This window comes from Tauraco erythrolophus, chromosome 8, assembly GCF_009769465.1.
Source record: "Tauraco erythrolophus isolate bTauEry1 chromosome 8, bTauEry1.pri, whole genome shotgun sequence".
Classification (NCBI taxonomy): Eukaryota; Metazoa; Chordata; class Aves; order Musophagiformes; family Musophagidae; genus Tauraco; species Tauraco erythrolophus.
In genome coordinates, this window is record NC_141472.1 from 25839946 (window position 1) to 25852420 (window position 12475).

Sequence of the window (12475 nt, forward strand, 5' to 3'; positions counted from 1 at the left end):
GCTGAGCTGAGCTTGTAGGGGAGCGGAGGGGAGGACCACGGAGCCTCCTCTGGGGAGTGTAATAAAGCAGATGTCCCTGCTGGCAGCAGCAGCCTCCTCCGGGATCCGGGACAGCTGCGGGAGCGGGGCCCACTCAGGGACCGCGCTCACCTCCCACTTCCAGTCGCTCACAACTGCTTAGAGTGAGACTTAGTTATCCATCCATCCATCCATCCATCCATCCATCCATCCAATCTATATATATAATCTATTTTATCTAATCTATCCATCTATCCATCTATCTATCTATCTATCTATCTATCTATCTATCTATCTATCTATCTATCTATCTATCTATCTATCTATCTATCTATCTATCTATCTATCAACCAGACCGGTGCCCCTGGCAGCGAGGGGTCTGATCACTGAGCCTACCCGGACGCCCTCGGGCAAGCCACGGTTTTAAGCACACAAAACTAAACAGCCTCCTAAGACGCCACGCTAGGCAGGAGCTCTCACGGCAGGAGCTCTCACAGCGGGAGCTGGGTGGGTTCTGCGGGTCAAGGAGGCTTCGGACAGCCGCGTTCCGCCCTCGTTCTCTCCCCGCCTTCCCCGCTCGGCCCTGGCTGCGGAGGAGGCGGCAGCTCCCGGCGGAGCGCGGCTGCAGGGCCGCCTCCGGCAACAAAGAGCCGGGGCCCAGCGCGGGGACGGGCTCGGCGCAGGGCTCCTGCCCTGCCAGCAGACGAGCTCACGGGGAAAGGCGGCCATGCACGGTGGCGAGGCGCGGCAGGGAGAAGAGATGACTTTATTTTCTTTAAAGGTGATCCGCAGTTTGTTCAGGTCTCAATAACGTGAGCTCCTGAGCTCGAATTTCACGGCTGAGAGGACAAGTCGGTTTTGTGTCGGGCTGGCTGGAGATGTGCGAATCCCCTTCTCTCCTCCCAATCCTGGAACTTCTGCCTCTCCCGAGAACCACCCCCAGCCGTGCTCTTTGGGAAGATACTTCGCACGTCGCACGGCGAGGCCGGGCACAAACGCGTCCTCCTCCGCGCCGGGCACCGGCGGGGCTTAGGGCTGTTCACAGGAACAAACCCTTTCCCCAGGTCACGTAGCAGACATGCACTGTGCGCTGCTGTTCACTACAGTGCACTCTGCTGACATCCAGTCACAAACACGGGATGTTAAAAATAGGGAAAATGCAGAAAAACAAATTTCTAAAAATCGCGCAGCTGTTAATTCTTCCAGAAATTGGTCACCTGCGAACAAAGCTTTAAAAAGAGAAACCGTCGTGCTTTGCTGCTATGAAAATATTAATGCTAATTATCAAATATCAGGACTAAAACCTATATTCAGTTCAAATGCATAAAGCCCCAAGTCCTTTATTTAATTTAAATTACTTAGTAAAACTCCACTTTCTAATTTGATCCAAATAAATCCAGAAAATGTGCAAACTTCGTCAGAATGCAATATTTGAACTAAACATAAATTTAAATTGCATTGAGAAAGCCACTAAGCATATTCAAGTTAGAAATGAAGTCACTGAGATTTGGGTGATTAGGGTTTTCCCCTTTCCTTTCTAAGCTGTGACAGACTTGAGCAATCCTTCATAGCGGACCAGAAGGAAGGGTAAATAATCTTCGGTATCCTTAGTTTTAGGGAAAGTTTAACCTTTTCTTATTCTATCCTTCATACTAATATAAATTTTTTCCATGAAAGTATTTTTACTATTAATGCTAAAAAGCTACACGAACATAATATTTTTTTTTTTTTTTTATAATATGTAACAGATATTTATAAAATTGCTACCATTACACTTTGGCAAAAGGGTTGTTATGTGCTATGTTTGATTACTCTCTTTAGTAAACAATTCATCTGGGAAAGTCAGCCATTCATTTATGTTACTAGTGAATAAGCCTATCCTAATTTGGCAAACCTGGCGGTGATGATTTTACAAGAATCTGAACTAAGAGGTTCACTATTGTAAATTAAATTTGGAAATTTTATAATAGAAATGAAAAATGAGAGCCTACTTCTCTTCCTGTTTACTTCCAATAGAACATAATCACATCACTGGATATTGAGAAAAAAAATCCTAGCATTACACCACTTTCCCTAGCCAGATTAAGGCATTAATCCTGCCAGTCTACACTCAAAAATATAATCATGACTTTGGGCCTATTCAGGCAATGATTAATTGCAACCCCCCAAAAAAAAAAACCCCAAACATGTTTAAAATTACTCTCAAAAGTAATATTGAAGCATAACAAGCAATAATGTGAATTACAGTACTAAGTGACTTAGTTTCATTTTACCTTGTCAAAGGACAATTAAAAATGTGCTTATCTGACAAACAATTTCAGTCACAAGTTCTTGTTACAAGGAGTCTTAATTCTTAAATTCTTAGCATATCTATTGAATAAAAAAATCAAATGTATGCAAAACCAGTAATCCAATGAATTCTCATACATTAAGACTGTGCTTTGAAGTGGGAATATAGATGCCGAAGAAAATCTTCCTTAGATGTTATAGATGGTGGGAAAACTTCTCGACAGAATTCACATACTCCACACTGATTCAGTTCAGAGTCTGTATAAGCTTGTGCCAGCAAATCATTGTCTCGAGGCTGCCAAATAAGCTAAAAGAAACACAAAATTATTATTGCTGTGGTTTACAACGTGGTTTACATTATGCTGTAGTTTATATTTATATATAAAAAAATACCTGCCTCTTTAAACTAAGTGTCCTTTACACCTGCCTGGCCAGAGACATTAACTATAGAGTTCTCATTTAAGAAAATGATAGGACTTTGATTTTTTAAAGTTCTATAAACATACTATACTTGCAAACACTTAGAATGCCTTGGTGTCTATTAATGATAAATACTGCTATGAACAGAAGTCTGTAATATCAGTCAGATAAATATTGCATTGTACATAATGCATGTAACTTTGCATTTCAGTATTTTACTGTAGAAGCCAGAGTACACAATAGCCATTTAACAGAAATGAGAAAACAAACACAAACACATTTTTACCTTAGAATTAAATGTTTTTCGTAAAGAGTTAATATGAGAAATATTTTATTTCTATTGTTATTGACACACAACTAGTTTTCTGTTTACTTACAAAATGACTGGAGCAATGTCATATGGCTTAAGTTACTTATTTGCTCTGACTGCCTTTTAGTGTTTCAAATAATCTGTTTTGGGATTCCTTCTGCCATGACAGCATCAAACTCAATGGGACCATCTGAATATCTACCCATATATTCAGGTAATTCTGTAAACTATGCTAAATTTGGCTCAGCAGCAGTACTACTCTTGGTCCCTGAGCTAGTTTAAAGCCAGCAAGTCTGTTTACCTGACACTGGAGTTCAAGGGACTTCAGCCTGATACATACTTTAAGTCAGACTGTACACTAACTATTTAGTGTCTTACCAACTAGGAATCAAAAAGTCTTCTATCAGTTTTCAAAGTAAAGTTGAAAATTAAGTTTCATTACTTCAGTATTAGCAATACAAGATAAAACACATAGTTATGTTATATGGCCAGGACGATTAGGTTTTGAATAAATTGAAAACTAAATGCATATTGCTGTGACTGCAAAGTAGACAGAATGGCAGCAAACTGGTATGAGCTCTATGTGGGGATGGAACCTAGAAGAGGAGAGCGCCCTATAGGTTTTTTGGCTCAGTTTTCTTCTCTCTTGCTCACACATGGAAAGGCAAGCAAGACTACTTTAGAAAGCAGTTTCTTCAGAAGTTTTAAATGTATTGCTATCGATACTTACCCAAGAATTTTAATTTTCAGCTCTTATTCAGATTTCATCATGCTAAGTTGTTAGGATCTATTGTTTATTCCTCCCATGGTAACTCCCTGTACAATTAACCTGGCTTTCATAGTGGTTAAACCTTGTTTTTAAACCAGCTAAACTTCTTGGAGTCAATTTCATATCCATTCCCTATTTAAACAGTGTTTAGCTTATCAGGTAGCAATAGCAGATTTACTGTCTTTCATTATGGTCAGCAATTCATATAATTAAATTGACTAATTAGTAATTAAGTGCAATCACACCACTTTTTTCAGCTCAAAGAGTCTACTTATTGTATGTTGCTGGTGTAAATTGCATATTAAATCTATCTAGACACTGACACACTTAAACATCCTTACAGAAATGTGTTTAGAATTACTTGTTTCTAATCTCTTATGATGTAAAGCACCATTTAAAAAAAAGATAAAATAGTATTGTAAAAACCCCACAAAGGACATAGTAAGATTTCTAATCATGGAAGCACGGCAAAGGGAGGTACTCATCCAGCAACCCACTGAGGCAGGCACTTAACTTCCAGTTCTTTCTTTGAGTGTTAAGCACGTGCTTAATATGCTTTTCAGAATAGAGATATATTTAAGCAGATGTTCCACTTAAAAAACGTTAATATTCAGATTAAGATCAATACACTATCACTTTGCTTTTTAAAATAATGAACATTCTTAGAAATATTTTTGGTAGAAACAACCCCCTCAATCTATGAATACCGACAAACACATGCAACTATATGCAAGTCTCAGTTAAATGTAGCCTGTAAAATCCTAGGTCCACTAATACCCCCGCTTATTTTAATCTGTTGCTCTTTTCAGTCACATGTTTTTTTAAAAAGTTACATCCTAAGAAAACAGTACTGAGTTATCACATTTAGTATCCACAGAGAACGAAAGAGCTAAATTTATTACAGCAACTGAGAGCAGTTCCAAGAACTTACTGTTGCCAAATCTACTGCATTTATGGGGTTTTCCATTTTATAAGTTAACATATGTAGTAAATACTTGAAAGTTTTATCTACGCTAGGAAAAAAAAATCAGGTATATAATTTCTCCCTATTGGAGCTTCACCAGTGGCAGGGATGACGGAAGCCGTCAGCAGTGTAATTATGCCTTAGAAAGGTGGTAAAAATACTAAGAACAAGTTTATGCATAATTTTTGCTAAGGTTCATACAGTCAAAAGGGCATATTTGCAAGTAACTTTTAAAAAACGTTAGTATTTTAATCTACATATATATTATCTATGAATCAAATCTCCAGCACAATTAACAGAAAAAACTCTAAAGGTGAGTCCAATTCACTGGGAGAAATACTGGAAAACCTCTTTTGAAGGCAGCTGAATAAAGGTGATGGATGTTTAAATATATTGATATACACAGATGTATATTTAATGGATTCTAAAGTAATATTGGCTTGTTTCAAACAAGTTTCTGGATAAGATATAACATTTTAATCAATGTCCCGTATGTCCTACAGTGGTATTGCAGATGTGACTTACAAACGCCTGAACAGTTCCCCATTGCCTTTCTTTTCTCCAAGTGTTAGCATTATTGCATTTTCTCCACAAAGTAGATAATTTACATTTTAAATGATGTCTCCAAATGAATTTCCTTATTTTACAGAAATACCAATGATCAAACCAAAGGCTTATTGCTATTCAACCGCAATTCCGCTCTACTTTTAAAGCTGCACACTCCCCTATCAATCTATAATCACATACCAGCTGTTTCACTTGCTGTAATAGACAATGCAGGGTGCCATCTATTGAAAAATGAATACACAGACTAACTAGGAAAAGAACAAGCTGGAGAAGGAATACAGAAAAAGAGGATAGTAACAAGAAATGAAGTGAATGCTTCACAGCTCCGCAGGAATTCTACCAGTGATAAAATAAATGGTTTAATTTGTTTAACTCAGTCACAACTTTAACTGAGGATCCAATGAAAAATAAAGCACAATAAAACCCGTGATTAGTAAGCTGGCATAGAATTGAGATCTCCTACACTACCAATAGACATTTAAAATATGATTTCAAAAATCAGTTACAGTTTAAAATATAATGATGAAGAACAGCAAACTTTCCATGCTTTTCCATGCTTTAAATTTTTCATCCCAAACTGGTTTGCAATTGAAAATTAGATTAGACTGGGTACGCTTTAGGAGAAGAAAACATCAAAGCTATCATGTCCTACCAACACTTTCCAAACGCTAGTTTTGCATGTTATGCAGTGGCCAAATTGAGAAGTAAAGCTCTTCTGCTGCATGTACCTTGTCATCAGCAAAGAATGCAAACCCACATCAATGTAAATAGTAAAAATACACCAAATCCACCCTCACAGAATTCCTTAATATCACTATTAGCTTATTCTTGAAAAGCTATCCTCGCACAAGGTGTGAGAAAAGCCACAGAAACCTAAAAAAAATCGGTCTATAAAGGTCCATAGTAATTTTGCCAGCAATTCAGTTGAGACAGGATGTTACACGAAAGCAGCGAAGCATTGAGAGATGTGATTGTCAGAACCTGCGGAAATGTTTTTCTGCATTACAGCAACCGGGCCTTGCTTGAGAAGCTCCCACGGATTTCAAGTAGCTGTAACTGAAATTCAAACTCAAAAGTACCTACACAATCCTAAATGAAAAGTATTTCAGTGAACTTCCCTTCATTTGAAAAAATAAATATGCTTTCCTCCCTGACTGCTTAAACAATGAAGAAAAAAAAGTAAGTTTTCTAGAGGGGAGGAATAGGGTGCTGTTTATACCTCACATCGAGATAAAAAGTAGATCATTTTTCCACAGTGAAGTATTTGTCTGTTCAACTTTTTAATTAGTCAATTTGTCATATTCTCTGCTGTACATTACAAACAATTAAAACAATTATGTGCCCTATTCAACTGAGATCAAAGGTAGAAAGAAAGTAATCTAGGGGGCAACTTACGATTAATGACAGCTTTGAAATAGATATAGAAGCAATTAATATCTAAATGAACTGAAATTTGTGCAAGCATATCCAGTGTTTACATCTGCTTAAATCCCTGCCCTTTCACTGGAAAAGTGCTTTGTATGCATACTTCAGTATCAGGAAGAAGAACTGACAAGAGATAGTGTCTTAAAAAACCACTGATGAGATACCTCATAGAATATATTAATCCCGTCTTAAAGATCATTGCAAAGTGGTTGTCTGAATCACTACCGTTTTCTGAAATGTAAAATATTTATAGAAAGGTACCTGATGAGGACCTCTGATGGTTGTCCCAGCAGCTTCTAAAGAAGAAAAAATTACTTCAGGTGCACCCTGGTTTGTGTGCTTAGGTACAAATATGAAACCAGTGTCTGTTGTTTTTAAACATGTTTTGTCACGCGTATTTTCTATGGGCATGTTTGCATGATTTGGGGGGTTTGTTTTGTCAACAGTAGTTAAGCTTTGTAAAGCTGAGGTCATGAGATCAACTCCATGAGCTTCAAATGAGTTAGGTTCCAATTGACTGAGGTTAACAGCACGGTCTCTGTGCTCCAGGTTAAAACGATGATCTTGAAGCATGTTTTCAGCTATACCAGCACAAGGAACTGTTGGTTTTTCCCGAGTGCTCTGCAAGAAAGCAGAGTCATTGTCTGTAGGTGGAAACTTGACATTAAATTTAGAAAGTGATTCTACAGAGTTGTTGTCCTCATCTTGGCCCACTCCTCTTGGTGTGATAGATGTGATGCATGATGCACCTCTATTTATATCCTTTATAACCCGAGGCTTAAAAAGCTCTTCTGCTTGTTCATCAGTTTTATCGGTACACTGTATCGGCATGGAAAACTGTATTTCTGTGAAGAAAAAATGAAGAAAACATTAAATAGTCCACTGAAGTATAGTTATTAAAAAGGTGTGGTGTTGGGGTATTTTTCCTGAGAGGTTTTTAATCTTCCATCTCGGCTTTTTAACCTTTATTTTTTCTCTTTGAAATCAGTTTGAGGTGCAGTTCTTTTTCATAAACATTAGCTCTGACATAAAAACTATCGGAACAGAAATAAAAGGAAATAATTCTGTTCTAATAATGCAATTTCTCTTTGATTTATGGCCATAAACATTTTCATTTTATTGAAAATTATGTTGTCCCATACTCTTAACACATACTTGCATATGTTTACTGAAGTGTTCTGGCAGAAACAGAAGCTGGAACCAAACCCATTTCACACAGTGCCAAGAACATGCTAGGCGCCATGAGCACAATTAGAGAAGGTATTCAGGTACCAAACTCCCATTGGTTCTCAAATTAGGTAAATATTTAAACTGAATAACTATTTAGAAGTGGGACTATTTTTTTGCTTTGTTTTGAGAATTCCCCCTTCATTTTCAGCACTTTATTAACAAAAATGGTAATAGTATACATGGCTACTCTTAACCAAGTGAGAGAATAACTTCAGTACGTGTTTATGTACTGTACAATATTGTGTACGTGTACAATATTGTATTGTGCAATTTACGTGTACAATATTGTATTGTGTATTGTATTGTGCCATTACGTGTACGATTTACGTGTACAATATTGTATTGTGCACAATATTCTGACACCACTCAGATATTGTAGCAACGTGGGCCACAGAAGTAACAGAAGTCAAGCAGATTAAATCTGTATCATGTACAGTTTTTCACACAGTTGCGTTAGGCACTTATTTAAGGAAAACAAATCCATTCTGAAACAAATTGCCAAGCACTCATCCCTCAAATAATAAAGTTTAGTAGCGAACAATCAGAATACAACAATACAGTTCAAACATAGTAACTTGAAGCCAAGAGCTACGCGTTAGCACTTCGCGTAACAAAACTTCAGTAATGATATAACCTAAATGAGATGCAAGTGCTCTAATCAGAGTCTTTTGCTTCCACCGTGTGAGTTTGGCAGGTGTTTTTTGAAATCATGGAAGAGTCTGCTCCTGCTATTCAGAAAAGCTAGTAGGGAATACCTATAGCAGCTTACATTATATCAAATGTAAGCATTAGCAGAACTGGACATTCAGGATCTCTTCCAGTTGCAACACAAATTAAGCCTTTCCTTGGTTTTCAGGAAGCATCAGATTAAGCTCCTGTCCCATACAACAAAACAGGATCCAAAAGTCTGCACAAGGAAGTCTAGAAAATAAGTCCTCTGACTCTCCTCAGTCCGGCAGTATTCCTCTAACGGATATGGGGCTAGAGACATTCATAACAGACATCTTTTGAACTGACAGCTAAATTAAAAGCAAGCAAGTGCTGTCATTCACACAGCGTGATGGGATATCACATGTAGTAAGTGCCTGCCTCTCACTCCAAGGGACAAAACAATTACAAGAGCCATTGATGTGATGACTGTCTTTTATAGCATGTGATTTGGAGCGTTCGTCATAGAATGCCAAAACTGGCGGTGCCTTTTCTTGGTGAAATACTGAGCACCATGTGAACAGACTTGAAAAAGGCAGATGGTAAACAGTGGAAGTACTTCGCTGTATGTGTAATTTACAGTATTTTCAAATATAAGCAAAGCTTTCAAACAGTTGAATCACAATAAGAGCTTAAGTATGATATTACCAGTTTCAGGTTCTGGCTTTATCTTAAATTTACTCAGTTGGTCTGTTTGTTCTCTGGCTAGCACACATATTCGATGACACTCTTCTTTCATGTCCTGGAAAATAGTCTCCAGATTCTCCCTGGAAGATCAAAAATGTAAATTACAGAATCAACCAGTTCAGCTTGTTGTGACCTTTAATCTAGTCACACCCACAAACTAGAGAAGAACAATAGTGTAAGCTACTTTTCTTGGATACCTTGTTCCTCAACATATGTATACATATTTTTGTTCTCCTCAGTAAAAGCAAGCAGAAAGGGAAAAGAAAATGTTGTCAAAGAGCTGTTTAGTCCTATCATGCACACACACATTTGAGCTTAGGGCCTGACATTGCAAGGATCTCTCAATAAAAATCCAGCCTTTACATTTCTTTCAGTTACTTCAGGTATTTTGTGGAACAGTTTACCTTTCACAAGGGTACTGTTTCCGTCTCATTCTAGGGAAAAGAAGATGCTGCTGCTGTGAACATTAATTGTTTTCCATTGTTTTCTGTGTGCTTCAGACTTTGCAGGAGAAGAAACACATAAGCATTCATTACTGCTCCTTCCTCCTCTGCCTACCTGACATTTTAGAGAGGGGCTCATGAACTCATTTCCTCTCTGTTTTATACAATATCACATGACTTTTCCTTGTATTTTGATTTTTTTTTTAAATTATATCTTTAATAAAGTATCATATGGACATACGATATTTAGTTATTTACACTGAGAATGGTAAAAATAGTTCTTCATGCTGGTGTGAGTTTTATGTGCCCAAAGGCACTACGTTATTCAGTTATTGAAGCATCCATAAAATACGATTGTGAAATTCTGATGAACTTGCTGAGTAATTTATATTTCCAAGCACAGTATCATGGATTTTATAAAATGAACTTCAAGGATGAAAAAGTGAAGTTTGTGACAAACTGGGTTTGTGTTCTCTTTTGCATCTTTGTATCAAAAGAGCTCAAAAAGCATGTTTCTTTAATCCAGTGATTTGTTTTCCTTTTTATTGCTTATTCATATAGCATCAGGAGTGTCACGAGCTGTGTTCCCACTTCTGCTCTGCTTCTTTTTGAAGACACGAATGTCTATTTGTATCTCATTTGGAAAAAAAAAATCTACAGAAGGAATTAAAGTTAACACACTCTGACCATTTTTCAGGTGTTTGATAAAGGAGAAATTAAAAAAGACTCAACACAAATTTCTAATCAGAGCTTTAAAATATAGGCATGATTTGATGAAGCAATCTTAATTTGCCAGACATTTGTGATACTATAATCTTACTAGTGTAAGATTACCAGCAATCTTACCAGTCACATACCTCTTTCCAAGAAAACAGTAAAGTAAGGGAGCTATTTGAGAGGAGGGAGACAGAAGACAGGTAAAGGTTTTTTCACTTTTTAGATACAAATCAGAAAAGACAAAAAAGTCTTTATCACATCACAGTCTTATTTCCTCTCTTTTTGTCATAAAGCAGTAGTGAGTCAGACTAAAGATCCATGTAGTTCACCTAGCTTATGTCTGAGAGGGGCCAAAAGCAGATGCCCAGGCAAGAGTGTAAGACAGCAAGAATTTATGATACTTTTCCTAATACTTCCCTAATAGATTCCTTAGAGAATCTTCTACTTGACCTCAGAAAAATTCTTAAAAGTAGAATTACTGCCTATCCTGGGAAAAATGCAAACCTAAGGCTTTGGTCAATATTTTTCCCAAAACACTGGCAGAAGAGGGAATACTTGCTTAGGAAATACACTGCTTTTAGTCATAGCAAGGGCTGGCTGGCTTCAGCTTACAGATAAACCTGGTTTCAAACCCTCTAATTTAGGATGGATCAGGCCAAGAATTATTTCTTCATGCTGACTATGAGACCTCCTCCTGGCAGTGCAGCAGGCTCCTCTGCTGTGCTGCCATCAGATAATCCATTATGGTTGTACATTCTTGTTCTGAAGAGAGTCAATGCAAGGGAGTTAATGCTTACCTAAAACCCAGCATTAACATCCACTGCAGTTTCGCACAGAGTTCAAGCTCTTGCTGACCCAAGTGGCTATTTTTCTTCCTCCCAACTGACCCCTACACGCTTGCAAAGCCTCAGCTATGATTCCACATAGTTGCTGGCTTTATTACCTGCCCACACCAGCTCTTTGGCCTTTGCTTTTCCCCCCTCCCATCCATTTTTTAAGGTACTGCGTAGAAAAGAGGGAAATAGTTGGTCTTATTTAATAGCAGAAATGCAATTTTAATAATGCGGCAAATGTACTTACCTTTCAGGCATAGGAGGAATACCAGAGATCCCTAGAGATAATTCAGGATTATCTGGAACAACTTTCTTACTTTTCACCTTGAAGTAAAATACGAAAATATTGATCACAGATTAGCATATTAATTTTGCTTTTCACCCTGATATGAACAAAAATGTAATGGGATCCTTCACCTAGTCCTTCTGGAAGCTCTCAAATCATTCATGAAATGACAAAAGCAGTTTTTTAATGTTTGTGAATTCCTATTTTTAGTTTAACTTGGCAACTCAATTGTGGCATTCCTCTGCTCATACTCCCTTGAAAGAACACTAGTTCTAAGAATATTGCTTGACTGTATTTCTGTTTCAGTCATGTATAAGGTAAGATTATGTATTGTGTATAAGCTTGTTAGTGAAGTATCCAGCTATTTTAGCGCTTAAAAATCAATTTATTCACTGAAATTTTCAATGAAACATCACAAGCTAGTATGTCAAGAGTTCTAGCAGGTTTTTAAATAAGTTATTAACTTCGACTACCACCTTGTGGTTCACTCTAGTATTACACAGTTTTAAATCTGCCAGGCATTAATCGTTTTTATAATAACCAGTCGTTAAGCTGCAGTTCCACTAGATCTATGTTACCAGATGGCCTGGGTAGTTCACATGTGCTTCAAATCAAACACAGAACTTGATCATACCTCTGCCAAGTCAGCTGATTTCAATGATAGATTGTTTATAATCACAGACCCACAGCCTACAGGTTTGTCCTACCTTGCACTAAAGTGCGACTGCAGCTCCTGTAGAACGTTTGAGCTGCCTTATTCCTAGCAACATGGGTTACAAATGCGTGCCGCTGTAAGTTAAGCAATACTT

General features: G+C 37.6%; 1 protein-coding gene across 6 annotated transcripts in view; it reads right to left on the reverse strand.

Annotated features, from left to right (window-relative positions):
• Positions 1-779: 779 nt before the first annotated feature.
• Positions 780-12475, reverse strand: part of TANK (TRAF family member associated NFKB activator) — a 29924-nt gene continuing 18228 nt past the window's right edge. For 5 of the 6 annotated variants that reach the window (XM_086615524.1, XM_086615525.1, XM_086615523.1 and 2 more), the window contains 5 exons: positions 11628-11704; positions 9349-9467; positions 7024-7607; positions 2446-2614; positions 780-1247 (listed from right to left, as the gene is read on the reverse strand). In XM_086615524.1, coding sequence (XP_086471650.1) covers positions 2447-2614; positions 7024-7607; positions 9349-9467; positions 11628-11704 — 948 coding nt within the window. In that variant the 3' untranslated portion in view covers positions 780-1247; position 2446. Of the gene's footprint in view, positions 1248-1748; positions 2615-7023; positions 7608-9348; positions 9468-11627; positions 11705-12475 lie in introns of those variants that run through there. The other variant, XM_009989995.2, reaches the window with a different exon arrangement.